At 50.8% G+C, this 24845-nt stretch overlaps 8 protein-coding genes across 8 annotated transcripts; 4 read left to right on the forward strand and 4 right to left on the reverse strand.

Moving 5' to 3' along the window:
* Positions 1-2244: 2244 nt before the first annotated feature.
* Positions 2245-3166, reverse strand: BO87DRAFT_2051 (uncharacterized protein). Its single transcript, XM_025618582.1, has one exon. The coding sequence runs from the start codon at positions 2969-2971 to the stop codon at positions 2456-2458; it is 516 nt and encodes a 171-aa protein (XP_025485030.1). The 5' UTR covers positions 2972-3166; the 3' UTR covers positions 2245-2455.
* Positions 2771-4813, forward strand: BO87DRAFT_2042 (putative choline transport protein). Its single transcript, XM_025618572.1, has 5 exons — positions 2771-3158; positions 3228-3274; positions 3332-3411; positions 3470-3962; positions 4014-4813. The coding sequence occupies exons 1-5, from the start codon at positions 2976-2978 to the stop codon at positions 4768-4770; spliced, it is 1560 nt and encodes a 519-aa protein (XP_025485031.1). The 5' UTR covers positions 2771-2975; the 3' UTR covers positions 4771-4813.
* Positions 4814-5189: 376 nt separating this feature from the next.
* BO87DRAFT_323261 (DEAD/DEAH box helicase) lies at positions 5190-8423 on the forward strand. Its single transcript, XM_025620021.1, has 2 exons — positions 5190-5498; positions 5567-8423. Exons 1-2 carry the CDS (start codon positions 5224-5226, stop codon positions 8259-8261), a joined length of 2970 nt encoding a protein of 989 aa, XP_025485032.1. The 5' UTR covers positions 5190-5223; the 3' UTR covers positions 8262-8423.
* Positions 8424-8961: 538 nt separating this feature from the next.
* BO87DRAFT_381619 (uncharacterized protein) lies at positions 8962-14878 on the reverse strand (the record flags this gene model as incomplete). Its single annotated transcript, XM_025624561.1, has 3 exons — positions 8962-14214; position 14338; positions 14859-14878. The coding sequence occupies 3 exons, from the start codon at positions 14876-14878 to the stop codon at positions 8962-8964; spliced, it is 5274 nt and encodes a 1757-aa protein (XP_025485033.1).
* Positions 14879-15784: 906 nt separating this feature from the next.
* On the reverse strand, positions 15785-16697 carry BO87DRAFT_381620 (EXPERA domain-containing protein; the record flags this gene model as incomplete). The annotated part of the gene is made up of 4 exons (XM_025624562.1): positions 15785-15867; positions 15933-16167; positions 16237-16400; positions 16481-16697. 4 exons carry the CDS (start codon positions 16695-16697, stop codon positions 15785-15787), a joined length of 699 nt encoding a protein of 232 aa, XP_025485034.1.
* Positions 16698-17121: 424 nt separating this feature from the next.
* On the forward strand, positions 17122-19653 carry BO87DRAFT_402600 (uncharacterized protein). Its single transcript, XM_025625698.1, has 6 exons — positions 17122-17345; positions 17422-17456; positions 17526-17595; positions 17655-17822; positions 17888-18246; positions 18295-19653. The coding sequence occupies exons 1-6, from the start codon at positions 17224-17226 to the stop codon at positions 19446-19448; spliced, it is 1908 nt and encodes a 635-aa protein (XP_025485035.1). The 5' UTR covers positions 17122-17223; the 3' UTR covers positions 19449-19653.
* A 566-nt stretch (positions 19654-20219) lies between these two features.
* BO87DRAFT_296775 (uncharacterized protein) lies at positions 20220-22202 on the reverse strand (the record flags this gene model as incomplete). Its single annotated transcript, XM_025618999.1, has 2 exons — positions 20220-20876; positions 21006-22202. 2 exons carry the CDS (start codon positions 22200-22202, stop codon positions 20220-20222), a joined length of 1854 nt encoding a protein of 617 aa, XP_025485036.1.
* A 424-nt stretch (positions 22203-22626) lies between these two features.
* Positions 22627-24736, forward strand: BO87DRAFT_371749 (misato family protein). Its single transcript, XM_025622108.1, has 5 exons — positions 22627-22896; positions 22965-23167; positions 23231-23669; positions 23730-24265; positions 24323-24736. Exons 1-5 carry the CDS (start codon positions 22825-22827, stop codon positions 24582-24584), a joined length of 1512 nt encoding a protein of 503 aa, XP_025485037.1. The 5' UTR covers positions 22627-22824; the 3' UTR covers positions 24585-24736.
* Positions 24737-24845: the final 109 nt, after the last annotated feature.

Below are 24845 nucleotides of genomic sequence, written 5' to 3' on the forward strand. Positions count from 1 at the left end.
TACCATCTCGTGGTGGATTAACCGAGGAGTGGTACGCAATTAGGTGTTACACTGGGAGCTTGTTGTTTGAGTTGTTGCTACTGCTGCTGCCTCGAGCTAATCAATGCTACCTTAGTCGGGGGTCAGTTAGTACTTTTAGTAACCATCTGGACGATCCAAGTGTCCCTGAATCTTTTGAGTTCGCTCTATTTTATGGCATGATCCTACTACTTTGTTTGTGCACAATATATATGCGAAAATTTACACTCTGCATATCAAGAAGATTATGCATTCGCAGGTCATCCCACCCTGCAAGGTACCCCGCGCTGCGTGCTGCAGGCTTACTTTCTATCTAGTCTACCCATCTAGATCCCTCTGAAACTCGGATAGTGACACCACAACCCAAGGAACCCCTTAACGATTAAACTTCAGCTCAGTATAATATGCAATATGGCTACTCCCAATTCATTCTATCAATACACTCCCTCGTATTTTCGTTTTAAAACCCCCCCTACACTTTCGGAAACTGCCCGTGAATGACCTCAATATGCTCTAACAATAAATGTAGCAGCTCTCGGAAGCCCCGAAGGAAGGCAACCTAGTTTCAGACAAACCATGCCTATATGCGACATCACCACCGACTTGGCTGCAGGGTGGTGTTTAGACTGAATCCTTCGATCCAATCAAGGCGATGGACACGATCGATTACCAGATCGGTGAACCTAGACGATTCTTAACTAGCAGGGATGTACTATATTAAACTTTGGGGGGTTACGCCAGTCAGGGTGAAGGATTTCGACTGGGCTCAGTTTTAGTCGGAGGATTATTAACAAAACTTGATTGTATAGTGTGGTTTCATTAGACCAAATCCACCGTCATCAAGAGTATGGTCCGTGTTCTGGAACAGCGGGATTCTATCCCGCTGCAGCTACGCCATCACTACCATTGTTTTGGGTGAACTATTAACCCAAGAAAAGGGCCGTTTCGCATCACTCCTACGCTATTAATTAGGGGCCGTTGATGAAGGGCTAGGGAGACTCCCGGTGTTTCTCCGAGTAGATGGTAGATGGGTTTCATTTTGCAAGAGATCCTTCGATCTATATTGAGTGAGAAGACTATCTGAACGCTAATGTGCGAAGTGAGACAGCTTATTGTTTCTAGGAGAGATCAGCCTCGGTTCTGGAAGAAATGGGTTCTCACAATGTTTAATGCCCGTTTGATTGTTCTAGACAGTAATTGCGCTAAAAAATTAAAAACGGGACGGAAGTATGTCGCTGTCCGTTCTTCCAAGCCATTGATTCATTCATACTACGCTATGATACTGGATTTTAAATAAAGAGTTGGCCAGACCCTTCGGAAAATACAACCCAAGCTGAAGGCCTAGTTCTGTGGTAGCTGAATCCCCCCCTGCCCACTAAGCACCCAAGTCCTACCTCCAGCCGAGCCGAACGAACATCCCCAGTGTAAGCGCTGCGCCAGGCTTACTAGTATAGCGTGGACTTCTTTCGGCGCACTAGAACGTTCAAGGTTAATAACCCGGCCCTATGGGAGTTTCAGCGTCATCAGCTAAAATACTGAGAACTATCTCAAGTTTGTAACCATATCACAACTTGTGAATAATCACCATGAATAATGGGAATGTAAAAGTCAGTGGCATTGTTTGGTTAGTCTAACAGAGAACAAAGAAAGTCAAGCCCACGGTCGGATGGATTCGTGGCGCGATTTCCACAATCGGAGGGTCTCCACTCTTCAGGGCTTGGCAACAGCAGGCTGTGGTTACATGGGGTTTTTCTCAGTGGCATTAAGCAGACGGGGCTATGAGTGAGCTACTTCCACATCGAGGAACCTTACAATGAAGAATACCCCCGAAGGTACCGCTGCAGAATTTTCCGACTATATTTGACCGTATATAGATAGATAAGAGATATCAATATGTCACAAGGAGCAGAAGCAGTCTGGAAGCGTTTATCGAGATCGAAATGTTCTAGTCGTTGTATCTTATCAGGGCTCCTTATTAGACGTAAGTGAACAACCATGAGTAGTAGATAAGGCATTCTGTTCCACCACCCAATATGCCTGAACTTCGGTGTGAAATCATCCACCTCTCTTACAATACACTCGACTGTCACTCAGATACGCCCATCTGCTGTCTTCAGTACTATACATATAACAATGTACATGATCTCCAACTCCAAGACCTCTAAGAAGCACAGATGAAGTCGGATACCCCATTGTGGGGAAAAGACCTGTTCATCTGCCATCCGGACTCCATTCCATCCAAATTATGATCGCACACCTAAAATCAACCTCAACCACGAGGGGATCAGTGGATTGCGGATGAAGGTATATCTGCTACAGCTCCCCCTTTGGGAATGGTGTCTCTCCGCGTGCTGCTGCTCTTAGTGACCGGCGGGAGCCAGTCAGAAGCCCTTCCCGACCCGCTCCCGTCCAGGTTGGCCACCACCAGCCAGTCTCTTCAGGCAATGATTGGAGTGTTTCCCTCTGAGGGTTCCAAAATGCTCCACCGGTTGGAGAACCACCGGGTCTTTAGGTCGGTCTCATACTGTCTACTCCCTGCTGTATAGTGAGAGAGAGGAGGGTGCCCTGCCTGGGTCCTGCCTGTCTTTCCCCAATCGACTATAAACGGGGACTCATCCCAGTGCTGCTCACTTCCCTGATCTTCATACTCACTTTTCTTCACGGTCATACGGTCATCGAAGGAGCAATGTCTGGGCCTACGTTCTCCTGAATTGATTATTCGAGGCTGCCATTTAATTCGATACCCGCAAACTTCAGTCATTCCTTCGTCGATCTCTATACACCATTGCTTCCGTCGCCTGGATTCGTTTACTTCAAGCACAAGAGCAGTCTTTCGCTGATTAATTCGGAAACAACCTCTCATTTGTACGCCTCTATCGACATATACGTCTTGCCGTCTCGTCTCTTCGTCTCCAGATCCAGTTACTATCTTCTGCGTATCCGGCCCGTCCATCGAAATGGCCGCCGAGAAGGAAGTAGAGAAAGTGGGAACAGCCGAGGCTGGGGATGATTCGACTTCGATTGAAGTGGTCAACGCCTCAGGTCATCGTCAGGAAGTCGAACGGAACTTCAGTCTACTGAGTATTTGCGCTGTCGCTGTTACGACTGGAAATACATGGATTGCTCAAGGTGGCAGTGTGGTATGCTAAGCTAGCCTCGACGCTTTATATACTTATGGTAGAGTAAATCAACTGACAGTATCTTCTTAGACAACTGCACTGAGCAATGGAGGACCATCAGGTGTGATTTACGAATTGTATGACGCCACTCAACCCTAGAGGAAGGCCCAAGCCGTCACTAATCGTGATTCTAGTATTGCTGTTTCAGTTTGCTACTGGCTTGTTGCAGCATCGATTGCTGAACTGGCATCTGGAATGCCTTCTGCTAGTGGAGGTATGCTCTTCTACAAACACTGGTCATGATATTGTTAGGTTGCTGACAGAACTACCAGTCTATCACTGGGCTTCGATCACAGCGGGAAGATACGGTCGTGTTTGCGGTTTCTTCGCTGGCTTTTGGAACTCCCTTGCCTGGATTCTCGGTGCTGCCTCCATGTCCGCTATCCTAGGGCAGCAGACTGTCTCTATGTATGCCCTCATGCATCCTGGCTTCGTCCCTCAGGCATGGCATATCTTTGTCAGCTTCATCATCTGCACGTGGCTTTGCTGCTGCATCGTCCTTTTCATGAACCGGTTCCTCCCACATATTGGCAATCTTGGCATGTTCTTCATCTTGGCTGGTGTGTTGATCACCATCATCGTGTGTGCGGTTATGCCCCATGTTAAGGGCTCAGGCTATGCCACAAGCAAGGATGTCTGGAGTAGTTGGGAAAACGACACCGGTTATTCTAGCCAGGGCTTCGTTTTTGTTGCCGGTATGCTCAATGGAGCATACAGTGTGGGCACTCCTGATTGCTCGTCACACCTCGCGGAGGAAATTCCTAAGTAACTTTCCCATCATGACGATAATATCTTTGGTATACTAATGATGAACAGGCCAAGCCGTAACATTCCCAAAGCTGTTCTGGCTCAGATGGGCGTCGGCTTTATCACCGGAATCTTCTACATGATGGCCATTTTCTATTCAATCACAGATCTCGACGCAGTCATCAATAGCGTCTACGGATTCCCCCTTGCCGAAATTTACCGTCAAGCAACAGGGTCCAGGGGCGGTGCAATCGGTCTGCTTATCGTGGCTTTCATACCCACCGTCATTACATGCGCTGGTTGTTACATCACCGCTGGTCGCACTTTGTGGACTATCTCTCGTGACGGAGCAACTCCTTTCTCTCGCTGGCTCGGACATATCAACACACGGATGCACAACCCTTTCAATGCTACCCTGGTATGCGGTGGCATTGTCACTATTCTTGCTTGCATCTACGTCGGATCCACCACTGCCTTTAACGCTTTCGTTGGCTGTTTCGTGCAGCTGTCCAGTCTCTCGTATTTCGCCGCCATCTTTCCGCATATGCTTACTCGCCGGTCCTCGTTCGCACCTGGTCATTTCTGGATGGGCCGTATCGGATATCTTGTCAACCTCTTGGCATGCATCTACATTCTTGCCTTTGTTGTGATCTTCTGTTTCCCTTACGCCCTGCCCACCGATGCCGCTTCGATGAACTACGCCAGTCTGATGACTGGAGGCTTGACGATCTTCGTGTCTATCTGGTGGCTTTTCCGCATGAACACCTATGAGGGGCCCAAGTCTATTCCTATGACCGACAAGGTGATTGTGGCTGACGCGGACTAAGCGTTGTTAGATAGAATGTTTTGGTTTTTGAACATAATGCGCATAAGACCGAGCAATGTTGCTGGTCTATCACTAAATACTGTGCTCTATTTGACGCGAATATATCTAGAATAATATTTATGAGCTGTATATAATCTTGACGCTGATTCGGTTCGACTGCATTGCGTTGACCTCCGTAGGTGGAAAAACACTGTGCTCAGCAACCAAAGATTATGCGAGAAGCTTTCCAAAGCTTCTATAGAAGACTGAATCCACTGTAGAGAGTGAAAATGCTATAACATATAGACTCTACAAGGCACGGCATGCCTTACTGCCGCAATAGGCAATAAGCACTGTATCATCACGTGATGTCGCGACACCCGCGCGTCTCGAGCCTGTCGCGTGCAGCAGAAAAGACTCATCAACTCCACGGTGCAGCTGTCCAGCAAAAAGCATCAGGAACCATCAATCGTGATGGTTTTCAAGCCCTTCAAGCCTCCTTCTATGAGGAAGCCCCTTCAGCCTACCGTTTCAAGACCAGCTGTGCCAACTGAAACTTCCGAGGCCGACGGCCCTCCCGCTAAGAAGCCGCGTTTACAGCCAGAATATCCGGCAGATGTTGAGAACACCACTCCGGCCGCTGGACGACCGGTGAAGCCTGTAACTCAACTTGAGAAGGGTGTGGAACCCTCAGCGGAATCAGGAAGCCCTGGTGATGCCACCGGAGATAGGTATTTCAATGTCCTATGGTACGTGCAGTCTATCTTGTTCTATTCGATCCTAAGATGATAGCTATCAAGGCTAACGAGCTGCGAAGGCGCAAAGTCACTACGAAGAAGAATAAAACGTGGGACGGTGACGGGGTCCTGACGATACGCGATGGCTACGCCTACTTGCAGGATGTTTCCGGAAGAGACATGGGACGGGTGATGTATGGCTCCCGCCTCGAACCTGGTGTAATGCTATCTATTGGAGGCAAGGAAGTGGAAATTGATTCGGAAATGTCAAAGAAAGAGTACCTGTCTGGTCGTCAGTATCTGCAAACGAAGAAAGCTCCACCTCCGACAACACCGCCTACCAAAGCGTTCGTTCCTGTTCGAAGCAGTACTGGTACTTCTGCTTCGACGACTGTTGCTAAGAGCCAACCCGCAAAGCCTAATGTACCAACGCTCGCCAACCCTGCTTCGAGGAAAGGAACGGTCACTGGCACGTACAAAAGGCCGTTATTGGACAGCACTGTTTTGCCACCCACACCGTTGGAGAAGCCCGTTCCACGCCATGATCCTAGTCAGCCCGGAGCGCTGGTCATGAAACGACCGGATTCGGTGCCAAAGGGTAAACAAATTGTTGATGTTGTCGTTGATCCGTTTCTGGCTAAACATTTGCGACCTCATCAACGCGAGGGTGTTCAGTTCTTGTATGAATGTGTTATGGGAATGAGATCCTTCAACGGTGAAGGGGCTATTCTAGCAGATGATATGGGATTGGGGAAGACCTTGCAAACCATAACCCTCTTGTGGACACTTCTGAAGCAGAACCCAGTATACGATAGTCCTCCGGTTGTTAAGAAAGCTCTTATTGTTTGTCCGGTCACTCTAATCAATAATTGGAGGAAGGAATTTCGCAAGTGGCTTGGAAATGAACGAATTGGAGTTTTTGTGTTCGATGACAAGAGGAAACGACTCACTGATTTTACGAGAGGAAGGGCTTACAGTGTGATGATTGTGGGATATGAGAAGCTCAGATCGGTGCAAGAAGGGTTAGCCAACAGCAACGGGGTCGACATCATTGTTGCCGATGAAGGTCACAGACTGAAGACGCTTCAGAACAAGAGTGGCCAAGCTATCCAGTCCCTGAATGCGACAAAGCGAATCATTTTATCCGGTACACCTATTCAGAATGATTTGAAGGAGTTCTTTGCCGCGGTAGACCTTGTCAACCCCGGCGTCTTGGGAACTTTCAAGTCGTTTATTAGGGAATTCGAGGGCCCGATCGTCAAGAGCCGACAGCCCGAGGCGACTAGGAAGGACATAGAGAAGGGAGAGGCGAGGAATGAGGAGCTACGAGAGCTCACCTCTAAATTCATGCTGCGAAGAACAGCCGATATCCTGGCTAAATATCTCCCTCCGAAGACGGAGTATGTGCTATTTTGCAAGGCGACGCGCACGCAAGCGACCATCTACCAGAACGTCCTCGCCTCCCCAGTCTTTCAAAGCGCCCTCGGAAACTCGGAGAGTGCTCTCCAACTTATCACTATCCTCAAAAAGCTCTGCAATAGCCCATCTCTGCTTACGCCCAGAGATGTGAATGAGAAGCCCAGCGAGACCATCGCCGCTCTCTTATCTTCTTTACCACCGAGCCTCCTACGTCACTTCACCCCTTCATCAAGTGCCAAACTCCGTGTCCTGGATCAGCTACTCGATGGTCTACGCACAAAGACCTCGGAGAAAATAGTCCTTGTCTCCAACTACACTTCTACCTTGAACCTACTAGCAAACCTACTTACATCTCTCTCCCTCCCCTTTCTCCGCCTAGATGGCTCCACCCCCGCACAGAAACGACAATCACTAGTGGAGGACTTCAACCGCCTCCCACCGAATCTCTGCTTCGCCTTCCTCCTGTCCGCAAAAGCTGGAGGTACCGGGCTCAACCTCATAGGTGCCAGCCGACTCGTCTTGTTCGATGTGGACTGGAATCCCGCCACTGATATCCAAGCCATGGCACGTATTCATCGTGATGGCCAAAAGCGTCATTGTCGGATATACCGCATCCTCCTCAAGGGCAGCCTCGAAGAGAAGATCTGGCAGCGTCAAGTAACCAAAATCGGGCTTGCCGACAGCGTTATGGAGAAGAGGGACAGCGTGGCCCAGTTTTCGCGGGACGAGCTCAAAGACCTGTTCCGTCTGGACGAAGAAAGCAAGTGCCAAACACATGAACTATTAGGCTGTGACTGTGGCGGTAATGGGCAGATTGTCCTACCAACAGCGACTGAGAACGAAGACGAGGAAGACGACCACTCATCCTCAAGCTCCCTCCAAGACTTCCCCGATCTCCCTACCCTAATCAAAGCATCCCAAGTAGACATGGAGAAGCAAGAGCGCCTAATCCGATCCAGATCCAGATCTCGACCCACAACTCGCAGGTCGAGGGCGGGGAGGTCCAAAAATGAGGATGACAATGAGGACGAAGATGAAGACGACAACAACACCGAACCCGCGAACCAACAAAAGAACCGAATCCAGCAATCCCTATCACAATACTGTCACATCGACCCCGTCCATCTCACTGCCACGGTTACAGATACCGCCGAACAAGTCGAATCAACCATCGACGACGATGTGCTTCTTTCTTTGCTCAAAGACGAGGACAGTAATAGAATCGGATATGTCTTTAAAAAGGCGAGCACAGCAGCAGCAGAGCCTGAGCCTGAGCCTGAGCCTAAGACGAAAGAAGATGGCAAGGACGGGTCTTTGGCGTCTTCTTCGGTTGTGGTTATTCCGGATTCGGATTGAATCATATATCGACTTCCTACGTACACAGACACGTATACACATAGAAGCGCATGCATACCGACATACATATAGTATAGTTATACGAATAGATGCATGCATGGGTTAAGTGGATCTTAGTGTACTGTGTATATAGAAGCATGCAATTGGGACTTCTATTTGCACGGGTATACAGAGTCTAAGTGTAGTAATATAATAATGGGATTAAGAGATACTGTGTTATTACAGTGCCGGCTTGAAGTTGAGCATGTGTGGTGAGGAGGAATGAATCAGTGAGACTTGAAAAGGTATAGTAAGAGTAAGGAAACATTAATGTGACTTAAGTAATAGTTCAATGGATGTTAAGTTCGATGTAGTATTTCATCAGACTCTAAGATTTGCATCGCACATTCGCAGTTCGTCTTCCGGTTCATATACACGTGGGCATCTAAGAAATCGTGAAAGGGGGAATGGCTTGCAAGAGGGCAAATAAGGGAAATGAAGGAAATATGGAAGATAAAAAGGAAAAGTAATGAGAGAAATAAACATCAGCAAGAGGGGGTATGAATATGCACATGAAACAATAACAATAACACCTGCAGTAACATATAGGAACATCGCTAAAAGTCAAATGCACGAACGAGGGGACAAGTTCGATAATTGAGAAAGAAGGTTAGAATGAGTATCCGAGGTTAGATATCATTTGCCTGACAAAGAAGTCAGTTTAGTATTTGGACTTTCCGACAAGTCCGAAGGTGTATGCTGCTTCAGCTTCACTCTTCATTTGGATCATATAGATCTTAGAGGTACCGACGGTAACACCGCCCTTTTTGGGCATGGCTCCGCCTTCGTTTTCCTCCCAGACGGACACGGCGATACCGGTTCGAGCAACACGCTCGAAAGAGCTTTCGCCTAGGCAGACGTCAAGGAGAACCTCGCCGCGAGTCTTGCCTCGGACGAGAATGCGTTTCTCGGGCTCCGCTCCGCGTCGGGGAGAAACGGATCCTGATGCTGGGGAAGTATCTTCGGCTCCTTCTGCAACGCTGCTGGCATCTCCGCGCCCGCTGGCCGTATCAGAAGCACGAGGTGCCGAGGGCGCAGGCATGATCGTTAGTCTTGCAGCACCCATATCGCGCCACTTGGATTGAGTTTCACGCAAGTAAAGTCGAATCTTGGCGTTGGACAGACCGATACCATCACTGCCTTTGATAGCGGCTGCGATACGACCAATGCCGGATGAGGGAGAGGCATTCGATCCGGAACCGATGGAGCTTGAATACAAGCTGTCTTCATTTTGCCCATCGCGAGAAGTGAGCGAGGAACGAGAGATGTTAAACATCTTGCTTCCCCCTCCGAATCGCTTCAGTGCTGAGAATGCACTGCTCATAGTTCCTACGCTACTCTCAGAGTTGTCGGCAACCGACCGTGGAGAAACAGATGCACGGTAGCTTCGTCTGCGTCGTGGCCAGCCGAACAATCCACCATTCTTCGTTGGTGATTCCACGGGCGCTGGCTGCTCTGCGTAAGGTCCTCGGGCATTCTGTAGGGCTATGTAGGTTGGGTTGTTGATGCGCGCTTGGTTGATGAGGCCGTATAGGAATTCGCACTCGTCCGCGTTTCGAGATCGAAACATGATGTTGTTACTCCAGTTGATCTTGGACCGTTTGGTCGGTGGGGAGCGAATACTTATGTCAATGGCTGTGCCGCGACGGATAGGCACAAGGGGGGTGAGCTCAAGGGCAATCAGTGGGCGTGCTTTCTTCGTGTCGCTGTCATCTTCCTCCATCCCGGCGGGTGCATTACCGACGTCATATGCTTCGATGAGCCCAGGACTGACTATGACCTTACAATCATCGGGGAAAATGCTATCCCATGAGCCCTTCTCTGACCAGGCGAAGACTGATGCAATCACTGTGGACGACTTGCTCGGTTGCGAAGGAACGGATCTATATCCACCCTGAGAGGCCGAGTTGGACAGTGACAGAGAGCTACTAGCGGACGTGGCTTCTGGAGCCTGGGCCTTTGGCTTGGTAGGGGATTCAAACGGTGGCAGTGATGCGTGCTCATCACCTGACTCATCCGAGCTGTCCGTGTCCGAATACTCGGAGCCCGAATGCACTTCATACCGACGCACAGTCGATGTATCAGAATCTGAGTACGAATCCGAAGCAGTAGACGGTTCATATTCATGCTTTAGAGGCGAGGAGCCACGGCGTCTAGTCCGCACACCACTAGGGCTAAGCACAGGGGTATTTGGCAGGCTGGAGCCAATGGAACTCGGTGAGCGAGAATGAGTCGGCGGAGGTGGAGGGGACTCATCTTCGTCAACCTGGTCCGATTCCGAGTGCTTGCGTGAATGAGTTTTGTCCTTGCTAGGAGTTTCGGGGATGTCATCATATTCCACAGGAGGGAAATCGTCGTCCTCGGTGGACGCCAAAGAGTCCGAAATGTATGTCTGACTGCTGCCCTTTCTGAGTTTCGGAATTAGAGGAAGATCCATTGACGGCACAGAAGACACTCGGGGAGAACTCTTTTCAGGGGTACTCTTTGTTGGAGTTTTCGGGTTCTGCTGCTGCTGCTTGGGTTTCTTCTCTTCTGAACGTTTGGCTTCCTCGTGGACTGGATGGGCTCCCCGATCCAAACTTGGGTCTGTTGGTGTGGTAGGGCTAGAAGGAATGATCTCTCCATTTCTGTTGACCCTCTTGGCCTTTGACCGTTTGAGGCTGGGGGAAGGTCTGTCATCGGCCGTGAAGCTTTTTCGGGGTTCCCTGGCATGCAAGATAGATTGCGGAGGCGGAGACTTGATCGCGAACTCGTCACCAATAGCATAGTCCGATTCTGGAGTTACTGCACTTTGCAGTGAAGTACGGGCCTCACTGATCCAGGAGCTCACGGTACTTGGATCCGAAAGATGATCCTTAGGGGTCAAGGATCGACGCAAGGTACGAGAAGTAGGCTTCTCTCCGATAGGAACGTTGACATTTGAAGGACTTGGTGGGGCTTTTTGTGCCTGAGAGGCTTCGTTGGCTGAGGATATAGTTTTTGCTCGTTGGCGCTTGGTCCTGTCAATGAAGCTCTGGGTTCTACAGATAGCCGGTGGGAGAGGATTCGAGCCCAGCATCTGAACCCATTCAAATCCAATATCCTCTTCATCAATTTGAAGCACCAGCAGTTCTTGCCAGGATTTGGTATGGTTGGGGCCACTGCGTAGCATGACCACGATCTCGCCCTTCACGTCGCCGTTGCGAGCAGAGACACGGCCAACCTCGATAGGAGGGAATAGCAACCAACGATCTGTATGATCGATTTCGCAGATTAGTAGATCTCCGCCTGCCTTATTCCCAGCGGCCCCGTCTCTCAAGAGGAGCTCTGCGCGGCAGTCAATGATCTGGCCACTTGTGTGGTACAAGGAAAGATTGAAGAAATCGCGGGCCCGGACTCTTCGGCTTCTGTCAACAGTAACTCCAGGAAGTGCACCCAAGGTCGCAGGATCTCTGGCACGCGTAGCGTCAACGTTGGCAGCAGATTCATCCTCAAGCCTTGCTCTCTCTTCGCGCGCCCGGCGGCGGGCGTCTGTCACAAGGCTCTGATACACCGCAGCAACATCCTCGGCCTTCGGAGATGGCTGAATGGTCTTGATTCCTTTGAAGGTCTTTGCGAGGTACTTCAGGCGTACGAGAGGTCGCTTCAGAAGGTAAGCCACGTCAACCTTCTCACCATCACTATCCACCACATCGCCGTTCTCATCCCTTGCCATGCCCTCGTCCAGACTCTTTGTGTCGGTATTGTCGCCTGCCTCGCCTTCTTCAAGAGGCGCGAGATTGACGATGACGTCTTTAAACCCCAGTCTCCAAGCCTTGAGGTATTCGCGATACACTCTCTGTGCCCCATTCGCCCAGGTAAGTAGAGCTTCCACATCATCCTGCGGAATGCGCTTGTGCAGCGTCTTCAGTCGCTCAATAGCAACTCCCATGTCCACTATGGGCTTGCTGAAATTCACTTCATCCTTTGGATCGGCAGAAGGTCGAAAGAGTCCAGCCGCAATGGCAGAATCAGATTTTGATAGCACACATGTCAAGAGGACTGGAATAACACCACCGACCAGGGTCTTAAGCTCACGCATGTATTTTACTTCGTCAGCAGCCAGCTCCTTTAGGAGGTCAGGCATGTTTTCTGTAGTGATGCGACTCTTCGTTTTCAGACTCCTGGCAGATCGAAGGCTTCTACTCCGGCCACTTGGAGCAGAGAGGACTGATATCAAATCATCATGAGTAGTGAGGCGCCTCTTTAACTGGGAGGAGATTGCAGGAAGTGAGTTGGGGTCAAATTGGTCCCTTTTCTCCTCCTCGTCGAGCTTTGCCTGGGTGGACTCTGCCTCCCGTTTTTCCGATGCGGCATCTTGTCCTGATCCTGTAGCATTCTTCGTTGTGCTCATAGATTCAACAGAAGCGATTGTTGAGAGGGGATGGGCCCCTGTCGTGGGAAATGGCTTTCGACGACCAAGGGGCACCGGTGCGTTATTCGCAGACACTTCAGAACCCTCTGACAACTGTTGGGACTCAGTCTCTGATGCATTATCGTTGTTGGCACGGGGTCGTTTGCCAACGGGTAGCTTATCGGCGCCTGATGACCGCGGTTTCTCCTCACGTTCTGTAGGTGTCTTGTGTTTGTCCGAAGTAGCGCTGTCCTTCTTGGGCTCTGCTTTCTGTTCGGCTGTCTTTGATTGTTCGCTTGTAGTCGGGCCATCTTTCCTCTGCGCTGGCGGAGCATCCTTCTTCGATATGTCGCTCGCAAGGGGAGGCTCAGTATCGCTCTTGTCCTTCGGCACATCCTCTTGTTTCACGAGATCCTTCTTCTTGCCGGTTTTAGTGTTTAATGGCGCGGGTATTTCGACATCGGGCTCCATGTCCTCCACGAACGGGTCGGGCGTTTCAGAAAGCCATGCCTCTATTTTAGCGCCTCGATTGGGTTTCGGAGGTTCCGGTTTAGCGAACATCCTCTTTGATTCATCGAGCATGTGGGAGAATATGCCGCCTTTGGGGGGCCTCACCGTTCCCCGGCCTCTAGGTGCAGCACCCCGGGGTACTGGATTTGGACCTCGCGCACGTCGCCTGGAGAGTTCTGAGAAGTCGGCCTCGCTTGTCGCCCACTCGGAGTCCTCGTACAGTCCTCCGTCCCTTGTCTTTGCACTCTGCGACAGCTCTGACCGTGCACGCACATGGGTTTTGTCGACGGTTGCAGGTCGCGAAATGGACTTGGAAGAACCATTGTGAGACGCACTCTCCTCCTCGGCCTTGTCCTCGGGTATTGTATCGACATCTCGAGATGCCCTCGATTTTCTCCGTTCTCTTGTCGCGAGGTCGGATGCGATAGCAGCCCTGCCCCTTTCCTTGTTGCGGGACGGAGAGGGCAATATTGTATCCTCCCGCGCACCTTCCGCCTCGTCACCCTGCGGAGAACGTAGACGGTCATTTGTGGTATACTCGGCAATGCGTTTCGGCGGAGGGAGCCTGGAAGAAGGTGTTTGGGTAGGGGTTCGGTTCAGCTTCCAATGCTCATCACTAATGACTCGTTTGCGAGGCGTGCTTTTGCTGCGTTTCCTCGTTCCGGAGCCATTGGAACTACCGGATCCCTTATCTTCGACAACTTTGGAGTTGGTATCGGCTGTTGAATTCTCCTCGTCGTCGTCGTAGCTAACCCCATCATTGGCTGTGATTACCCCGCCCCCCTGCTGCTGCCACTTGCGAACCTTTGCTCGCACTGAATTCGTATCGTAAATGCCTAGGGGTACTCCAATGTCGAGCGGTTTCTTGGTTGGGGATGTTCTGGTGCCTCCCCCACGGTTGGAGGGGCGCTGCGGGTTGGCAGGAGTCGGCATGGAAATCTGCGACCGGAACCAGGCATTAGCAGTGAAATTGAGGTCGCGGAGGTTAATCGAGATGTCAGACGGAATCAGCGGATAGATGCGATCGCAGAGCTGACATTTTTTTGTAGGGTAGTGTGAACAAAGAAAGATAGGGAAATCCACCCACCGACGTCACCAGTTGTTTGTTTATGGGAGGGGAAGCTCACTCGAGGTCGAGACACCGACAGCACATACCCTGGTTAACAACCACAAGGTAGCGGTTCTGCTGGGGAGAGAGCAATTAATTGGGACACCACAAAAGCAAAATACGATTTCAAGACAGAATATGCAACGCGAAAGTCAAGAACAAGCAAGGAATTGAGCGAGAATAGGCGGTCAAGTGCAGAATGGAGATCGGACGTAGGCAGCGCAGCTTCACTAGTCTAGTACACACGGCGCTGGTTTGGAGTGTCGAGTAGCTGGCGCGGGGGACATTCAGTTGCTAATTTGGATGTCTCCAGAGGGCCTCATTCCTTTCCGAGAGTTTGAAGAGGCTCTTTCAAGAACATCAATCCACAAGGCCAGCCTGGATGCACAACAATAACAACACAACACACCAGTGTGTTGATCCAATTGTGTCTGGTTCTGGCGGTCCCTATACTTCGCTGGAACTGCGGGACGGACAACAGACGGACAAGGACAGACACACTTTCGGCCCTCTCTGGGTTTGGCAGAAAGGCTGCCCGGGAAACCAGCTTGAACTCTGCGCCACTCACTGGGCCCCAACCAATTCCATGGCCAGAATGCCCCGTTCGTCACAGATCTGGCGCCCAAGTTTAGTTTGCACCAGCCAACCGCATTCCGCCAGAAATGATGATTTGCTGCTGCTCTTGGGCTCGACCGTTCAGAGCTCAATTATTCATTCCGCGACCGGTGGTTCGACCCTCCCTTTCTCTCTCAAGTGGAATCGAATGGATCAGGTACATCTATCCAAGATTCCAGACTTGTAGGGAAATGCCCCCCCCCCCCCCCCCCTCTATTTATCTATCCATCCCTTCCCTTCTTTTTCTTTCCTTTACTCCAGCTTACCCTGCACGGTCATGGTCATAGCTGCTGGCTGATGAGATGCACATGGGCCCTCAATCCCCACCTGACTTTGCGGCCTCTGCATCCCATGCCTCGCACCCTGTCACCACCCTGGCCGCCCAATGTCGTGGTCGTTTGAAAGTTTCTCATCTCTTTCCGTTTGAAATTCGATAAATAGGGCAGTCATATTGCACCGCGGAACAGTAGCCGTAAGACGATCATTCCGGTGTAATTAACGTGTTTTTCGGAGCTATACCTTCTGTTTGCCGGAAGAGCAGGAATGCCTAAACCGATCCACCGGGGGCTACGCGTCACAGAGTGGGCTAAAAAGGGAAAAGTATTCTACCTGGTTTATTGATAATTCGAGTGCGTTGTCATGCACTGGGCTATGCGGATTGCTTTTTCCCACTCGGGTGCTGTTGATTGGAGACTCGACAAGAGAGGGCTGTTCCGGCCGAAGCGAAGATCATCTCATGCGGGAATGCCCTCTGAGATTAAACGCATGCATGGTCAGGGAAAGGTCAAGGCCCTTGGTCTGCGTTAGCCAGCACTACCCCTCATCTAGATGCTGTTCCGTTTATAACACAGGTGACATCATCTCTCACTGTACGTCTCTCTATCGGTCCTTGCGCTGTTTGGAAGTATATTCCACGGCTCTAAGAGCCTCTGTTATTGTCCGGATACTCCGGTAGAGATAGTCTAGGTCCATCGTCAGCTCTAAACGAGTGGTAAACAGGCAAGGGAGCCGTGAGACTGGAACGTACAGAATGGAACCACAATCCAGATGAAATTCATGAGGAAATAGTACACCCAAAAGTAGTAAGGCTCCGGGCGGCAGTACGGTCGGTCATGAACGTAGTGATCGAACAAGCTGGTCGCATAGTACAGAGCATCGCCATAGAGGTGGCTCATGCACACGATGATCTGCAATGGATGGCGCAGAGGATGCCGAGAAAGGGTCAAGTATGCGACCAGATAACAGAGCGGGCCCCAAAGAAGCTATTCCAGTATTTTAGCAACGGTGTCGCAGACGGAGCTAAGGAGCCCTGCAGCCACGGGTGCACCTACGACCGTGATAGTCTCCATACATAAGACAAGGGTATCTGAGGTCATGTATCGCGAATCCGACAGGGCATATTCCTTCCATAGCTGACCGAAAAAGTCCTGCGCGGATGCCATACGAGCATGGTTGATCATAAAATAACCCTCGAAGAAGCAGTGAATCGTACCCGCTGGGAGTTCACACTGCAATTAGCATCGAGAATTGTTGTCTCGCTGTTGGAGCGGTACGTAACTAAGGAGTCCGACTTACAGAGGGCAAACCACAGAATAGCAAGACGGTCGGCATTCTTTAGCGTTGGTCGGAGTCTACTGGTCAGGGTGAAAATGATTCCCAGTAAAGCTGCCGCGCCCACGCTAGCAGTACTGAGAATACTGAGTAAGGAAGCCTCGTTCGGAGCATAACCATGGATTTGAGCATTGAGGGGGTAGTAGGGATGGGGTAGAGCTTTGGAGTCCATGGTAGTCATTGTGTTGAGTCCTTCGATTGAGCGATCGATGGTTGGAATTGACAGAGGCTCGAACAGGAAGAGGTCTCTCACTTATGTATGGCTCCAGTAGTCGGTCGGAGTAAAGTATAGTGGGATGCTCAATTGGTTTTTCCCAATTCGGTACAGAGAGTACAGTAAATAACCAGACCTACCCAGGCGACTGGACTGGGGAGCCAATGTTCTCAAGCGAGTACCCCTGGCTGAATTTCTTTTCAAACCGTCTCCTTTTGCTCTCTTTCTGTGAACAACTGGATATCATGAAGAAGCAGCTGTTGAATAGCAATTGCAACTCATTCAGCTGATCCGCACGGGACTAACCTGATGGAGCTAGCGGATTGACGTCCTCAGGCAACGACAGCTTCTCCGCAACTCTTCCCCCCCAAAGGTCCGCTAACTGTTTGACCGACGCCAGCTTGTATCGTCCGATGTCGCCATCTCCGTGATTCTGCTCCTCTCACTCATTCCATGGGGTCGGTCACCTTCGCTGATTACGCGCTCTCCGGCAATGGCACCTGGTCCTTTTAGACGCAAGCCCCTGGGGCTTGACGTGCCCCGCCCCGCTACGGTCGTCGAGTCGCCGCCTGGCATCGCGGCCCTCTTCGTCATTCGTTTCGATATCAAGGCCGGGTGAGGGATTCCAAGTCTGTTTTAACAGCAACCCACGCAACCTATTCTGCTTACTGACGGCTCTTCCGGAATATAGATACGTGATATCGTGGAAGCGTACTGTTCCCGGGGGTAAGTAGCACCCTGCTGCTTCAACGGTCCTCCCCGTGATAGCGTCGCCTAACCCAGCCGATCGTATAGTTGAAGTTGAAGGAGCTGTGGAGTACAAGTCGCTTCCATCTGGTCTGCACAATGTCTCAGAAGATCTGGTGTACGTATACTACGGCTTCGTCCGGTCATGAACGCTTGCTAATAGCTCGGTCTTGCCAGATACTTCGTCCACGAGCAATATGCTGGCATCAGCGCGTTTGTCAATTGGCCGGCTGAGGAAGCGGAGCGAAATGCAAAGATGTTTGCTATCGGGGTTCTCGTCCCATTAAGCTCCGGAAGATTGGGGAAAAGCTGGCGACATGCTCCCAAGCTCAAAGAACTAGCGGCGTAAGTTGGAATCCCATGCGCTGTCCTTTTGATCCGGCCGTTGACGCTTTCGTGATCGCTTCCAGAAACTATGCCGAGGATATGTCCAATACGCAACCTTTAACGGAGTACTGGGATAATTACGAGATTTGTGAAAGTGATTCTTCCGCTATGCCACCCGATTCCCCCATTGAGTCTCCTCTCAGTCTCCGGCTGCGGGCCCATGGTGATCTAAGAGATGCCGTCCATCGAACCCGCGCTTTCAGTGATGCAATCGTGTTGGAAACGCCCAGGCCGGCCCTGACGCCCTTCCACCCAGCTTCCTCGCTCCCTAATTTTCTAGATTCCTTCGGTCCTCTCCTATTTCCTCTGTACAGAGCAGCACTGCTGCGCAAAAGGATCCTTTTCATGGCTGAGGCGCCAGTTCAAGAGCCCTGTAGCTATGGTATGATTGCTATCCAATATCATTCCATCCATGCTTACAGTCAAATAGTGTACGATCTTTCTTTATTGGCCTCCTTACCTAATTCGCTCCTTCCTTTACTGCCGCAAAACGGTTTACCCTCTCCGCGACCTCGCCCATTGTTCAACGTCGGCATTCATGATATTCCTCACCTCTCGTCTTTTGTGGGCACTTCGGTCAATGCAGAACATGACGCAGCCTGGATTGCATGCAGCACAGACAGCGTTTTGACCATGAAGCCTGAGCTCTTCGATGTTCTTGTCACCTTACCTCCCGCTCACTCCAAGAACGCCGCAGAGAAGGTATTTCCTACCGTTTCCATCTTTCATACGCAACCGCCAAAGGGCAAGACGCCCCAATCCATCGAAGTCAGAGCAACCCAGCGCGACGCACGACGTTACGCTACCCTTCGCAAGGGTCTTCGACACGTAACCCAAGAAGAAGAAGCAGCATCCACTGAAGCCGACGACGACTCGGACGCAGCCTCGACGTACTCCTCCAGTCCCATTGTCGAACCTCTCTCATGGACACGCTTGGCATACACCTCCTTCATATGGTGGGCATCAGCCGGCGAGAAGCGTGACGGTCTCTCCGAAGAAGAGGAAGAAGAGCACCAAATGGAACAGGACACGCGCCTGCTAGCCAGTGTAGAAACCCTTCCCAGCCCACCCTCCGGATCTCTTGGCCGTCGAAGCATTCAACCGCAGGAATCGACCCAGCCGCCTGAAATCGCCCTAGTCGCGTACTTCCGTCGCCTCACAGCCCAAATCTTCATCACTCTATCCGACGTAGTAGCCCGGCACGATAGCCGCAATTCCCCCGATGACGATGAAGATGACGACGAAGAGATACCCGAAGAGGACACCATTCCTTACGAAGATGATCCAGAAGACGACGAAGGTCCCGACCCCTCCCTTACCATTGGCCGACAATCCACCCAAGAAGATGATTCCAGATCTCCGTTGCTACAACAGCAGACAGGGACCGGGTCGCGCGACACCAGAGCCTCCTATGACGATAGCGACCCAGTAAAGATCACTTCTGAAGATCTGACCGAGATGGGCCTGGATATCTGGAGCACAGCTGACCGTCTGTTTGTCGAGGAACTGGTTCACCTGTGGTGGGGTCGGAAGGCACGTGTGGACAGTGCGAGGATCAGATGTTGCGGTATTTCCATCATATAAACGGTGTATATGCTGGTTGGGCTGCAATAGCAGGGTGCATATTACTTCTTGTTCGTTTCTTCTTTCTATATTTCGAGACCGTCTTGTCTGGCACTATGTGTACGCATGAAAGTATATACGGGCCGATATTAATATTTATAGACTGTCTAGTCCATCTCTAGGAATGCTCATGCTAGGCTAATAGTGCTACTACTACTACTCAAATGACTCTTGTAATAAGAAGGCGAGTTCACGTTGAAATTGTCATGTCAATATCATAAAGGTTCTAGTCTTCATCCAAACAGCATCTTGAAATCCACCAATCAGGCATCGTAGAAATCAACCTATATACAAAAAAGGGTGGGTTCACCAAGCAAAGAGAATCAAAAAAAATCACTAGACAAAGGAGAGTAGAGAATGATCTAAGTGAATGTCAAGGCTGATAAGCGATGCTCATTCGCCATGGAGTTGGGATAAATGATAGAATTGACCAGAAGAACAAAGCATTCAAGTGAGAAAATTAACCTCTTGGTATACGCAAGAGGGAAATAAGTAATGGTCGTAGCTTTTTGCAATGGGCATAAGTAGAAAAGGACGCAAGAGAGCACCGTTTATGCCCAACAAAAATCAACATCCAAAAAGAGAAAAACGCCATTTCGCTCGGAGGACCAGGGTATCAAGAGAGAGTTGAGTCGTTAACCAAGAATATGAGGAATGAGAGATGATTTTGGATCGTTGAGTCAAGCGCACTGATCCTGGCTGTCATGTTCAGCCAGTGATGAGACGGCGGTTTCAGTAGTGGGACATATGGATAGGAGCGCTCATATCCCTCCGACTTCTGATGGAACCGTCGCTTGCATCTGGATTCTGGACGCCAGGGTACCGTCGAGCGCTCCGGACAGGAGTAACTCCCATGCCTCCCGAGCGAAACCCGCTTTCACTGGCACTGACAGACCTCTTCATGGTGTTTGCTCTCTCTCTCCGCGCTCTAATCTGAGCCAGTGCTTCTTCTCGGCTGATGGGTGTCCCAGGCACGTCGGAAAAGCGATTTGATCCCCCATCATCGCGCAGAGGAACCTTCGTGGGGTCATTGTGCCTCTCAGGGGTGCCGGCTTCATGTCCAATGGGCATCACAGGATCCCATGGCACATCAACAACCGCTGGCGAGGGGTGGCCTTTCGGAGTAGCTTCACGATCCGTTATAGAATCAAACGGAGCCTGGCGCTGAAGAGACCCATACTTCGGGGCAGGGCTACCAGACATCACACGGGCGTCTATTCCGTGTTCAGCGTAGGCTGCTGGTGACTGATGGTCGTTTGCAGTAGCCTCGTTGGCCTTTCGGGGAGATCCTCGTACAGGAGAAGGGAAGGTGTGGAAGGTTCCAGTGGCAGGTGAGAATGTTATCAAAGGTTCCTCCGGAGGCTTATCGTCGTCGTCATCGTCAACATCCTGGATCTCCTCGACCTCTTCAACGATTTCATCCACATCTTCATCGACATCATCCCCGGCCACCTCGCGCTCGGCTGCTTCTTCCCCGGCAGGATCCTCCATCAGTATTTGTTCCTTGACACTTGTCACATATCTAGGCTCGCCTTTAGGAGTATGAGACGGACTTGGCTCCTCTGGTGCAGCAAGTGCGTTCTGGTCATTTTTGTGATGTTTTGGGTGTTCCAGCTCATACTTTTTCGTCGTATCCACGCTTTGCGGTTCATGGGTATGAGGAACGCTTTTCTGCTCTGCCAAGCGGCAAGTGCAACGTTTAAAATGGCACTCCAGGCGCAAGAATTCGAGCATTCCCTCGGCGTCGACTCTGAGTTGACGCTCGCGCCTGAGGGTCTCCTCCAACTCAGCGATTTGTTCCTCATGTACATCGAGTGTCGTGATCTCCGCGGCCTCCTTTCTAGGAGTTACGTCTGACATCCTTTGCCTCTTGGGAGGTGTATCCTTGACCGGTGAAGATTCAGCGACATTGGCTTGAGGCGGGTTGGCTATTTCCTCAGCAGAACGTTTGGGTCTCCGAGGGGTAGGTGTCAACAAGAGATTGAAATCGCCTTCAGTCAGCGAAATTCGTCCAATATCGTTCTTCTGCTGCGCTTGCGCTTCGAGCTTCTGCGAGTGGTTGTTGGCCTCGGCGGCCCGTAGCTGTTCTTTAAGGACCTCCATCTCCTCCGTGAGACCAGCAATAGCATAAGCGCGTTCGAAAGCCTCCTGTTTTGCTTGTTCTTTTGCTGCTCGCTCTGCCTGGGCCTCGTCCTTGTACCCTTTTGCTTCGTTTCTTGCGTTTTTCAGCTCCTCCTGTGTTTTCACCAGAACGGAGCCAGCTCGAAAAGCTTCCTTCCTCGCCTTCCTAATTTCTTTTTCGAAAATTGATCGCTCGTGGGCCTGGCGTTCTTTTGTTGTTTGCAGTTCTTCCAGCAGGGACTCCAGTCTTTCACTTATCCGACGCTCCCGCGACTGGGCTTCAGAAAGCTGAGCGGAAACATTGGCCAACGCCGACTCAGCCTCTTCGCGCCCAAGGATAGCCCGCTGGAGAGCTGCCGTAGATGCTGCTGAAGGCTGTGAACCCTGCGCGGGGCTGTTTCCTCGCGACAAGTTGTTCAGATACGCGACCTTGGCCTGTACATCGGTGAGTCCCCGGGGAGTCTTCCGCTGAATGTTGAAAATATCCGATGACATTGAGGGTGAGCCAAGTCCGATCTGCTGGTTCATCCGGTCTGGTGACAGGGGATTGAGGGCCTTTGTCGGGCTCGGCGTCGCGCTCGATGGAGAATCCATCGCGGCAGTATGTGCTGTTGCTGTGGGTGGTTAGTGTAATAAAATGATGCGTTCACTCAAGACTCAAACATGACAGTCGTATCTCGAGGGATTGTGAAACTAGTAGGTGCCGAAGGAAGCCCCGTGGAAAATCCACCTGGAGTGGAGGTGAGAGGAGAGTAGTGCTCGGTTGATGATCCCCTAATCGGTGACGCACCCACAACAATCAACCGATCCCGCCAATTCCACGCTTGTTTGTTGCTCGCGCCGTAGTCCCGTGACCGTTGCCCGGGACAACTATAATTAGCCGTATTGGGAAGGCGGGGTTCACGTGTCACAGAAACTTCCACTAGTCCCAGATAGGCAACCAGCGCATCCAGTGGTCTGTGCGTCCACTGCTTGTGATGCCATCAGTTGCCCACGCTTATGAGATTGTGGGTGCTGTGTTCTAGACTCGCAGATAATTTGAAGGTCCTGGACTGCACTGAGATTGGCTTCTGCAAATTTCGGTACTTCTTCCAGGAGCCTTTGTGGAATTGAAATCCCCTGCATGTGCATCACCCTGTAGGATCAATCTGCGACAGCTGCATATATTTTCTGGGTGCAACGCCAATGTGGGACATAGTAATTGTCAACACCGACCATGCATGAAATCATCACCCTACAGCTCGGTCAACGAGCTAATTACCTGGCCACACATTTTTGGAATCTCCAGGTTAGTGAGTCAATAATCATGCTGCGCTTCTCATCAAATATGCATCTTATAGCTGACCTTTCTGGCAGGAATCCTACTTCACTTACAACGAGGAAGAGGAATCTCCAGTAGACCATGATGTCCATTTTCGCCCAGGCGTCGGCGCCGATGGGTCGGAAACATACACCCCTAGGACTGTCATATATGATCTGAAAGGTGGCTTTGGCACGCTCCGCAAGTACAACGCTTTGTACGAGTTGACTGAAGATGCCACCCCGGGCCAGGGTCTATGGTGGGTTTTCACCTTCCTACGTACTCTCTTTTATCCGATGCAATATTAACAATAGGATTGTAGGGATGGAAAGGAGATTTTACAACAGCAAGCGCCAATTCCCCAGAGTGACTACCAGAAGAGCCTCGACGCGGGGCTACCTGCTCCAACGCTCTCTGCAGAGACAGTAAGGTATTGGTCGGATTATAACCGACTGTTCTATCACCCCCGCTCCATTGTGCAGCTCAACGACTATGAGTTGAACTCCAAAATCATGCCTTTTGAGGATTGGACTATTGGCGAAGAACTGTTCAATGAGCTCGACAAGGAGCATGACTTGCTCGACCGAGATGTCAGACCTTTCGCAGAAGAATGCGATCAGCTGCGTGCACTGCAAATATTCACCGGCTCTGACAACGCATGGGGCGGCTTTGCTGCAAAGTACATCGACAGGATTAGGGACGAATATGGCAAGAAGTCCGTCTGGGTTTGGGCCATCGAGAACGGAAAAAAGGTCGATCGGGTGAGTACTTCTACGATATGTTCTAGGTCTATGTGAAGCTTACACTGCATCATATGGCAGCAAACTCAGTTCAAGAGGGATTTGAACAAAGCTCGGTCTGTACATGCCATCTCCACACAGGCATCGCTGTATGCGCCCATTATCGACCCTCCAAGTCGAATCCCCCGATCTATCTATCTCGATCCTCGATCAGAATGGTACACCTCGGCCTTGGTTAGCGCCGCCATGGAAAGCGTGTCACTTCCCACGCGACTGCGTCCATATCACGACTTTGAGGCGTCCCTGGCAGGTGATGACAGTATCCATAAGATATTCGAGCTGCAATCTACGATCGTGCACGATGGTGAAGATGCCGCCAAATCGCCTACCAAACCATCGGATGATAGTGATGAGAAAGAGCCTGGAAGCTCGCCGATCAAGAAAGACTTTGATCTGGACTTCACCTACGATGGGCTGACCTGCCAAAAATCCCACCATGTCTTCAACCAGCTTCAAGTTTCACGGGGAGTTGCCGATCGTGAGAATGAGTCGGGCGGGGAGGACCAGGGTATCCTCCGCAGAAAACGACACTTTAACTCAGAACCAATGTTCCAGAGGTCAGACAAGCCCGCTGAACTCGTTCCATGCAGTCACATCGTTAACATTACATATAGGTTTCATACGACCCTACCTTTCCCGGTACTGGACAGCTTCCCTCAGAATATGTTCCCGGAACTCAGATCGAAGGAGAAAATCAGTATTCTTGCCGCATTGACTGTCTCTTCGCGAACGGCAGAGAGACTGAAAGTCTATGAGACATTGGCTGGACGAGTGGCTGGCGTGGATGAGCGGGAAACTTTAGTCAATGGGTTGGGCGAGATCCGCGAGACATACGAGACAGGATGGATGAGCGATTCTGACTTCGACGATGACTAGCCTTATAAGAAAAAGATGTAGCTCACACTTGCATCGTACTTTGTAACATCATTGATCACACCTTGCAGATGGAAATATTTAGTTGGACCCTGAAGCAGCGGAATGCTTTTAAGCACGCCGATCGGGGCGGCGATCGGCGGGGGCAAACAGAACAAACAGCGAACCGGTCGGCCAAACGTGGCCTCTGTGCAATCATCGCGCCTTTCATTCATCGCGAATCTCATTTCTTGGTCCTACTTTCGCTTACTGCCAGGTGGCCAG

This window comes from Aspergillus neoniger, assembly GCF_003184625.1.
Source record: "Aspergillus neoniger CBS 115656 unplaced genomic scaffold BO87scaffold_1, whole genome shotgun sequence".
NCBI classification, from domain to species: domain Eukaryota; kingdom Fungi; phylum Ascomycota; class Eurotiomycetes; order Eurotiales; family Aspergillaceae; genus Aspergillus; species Aspergillus neoniger.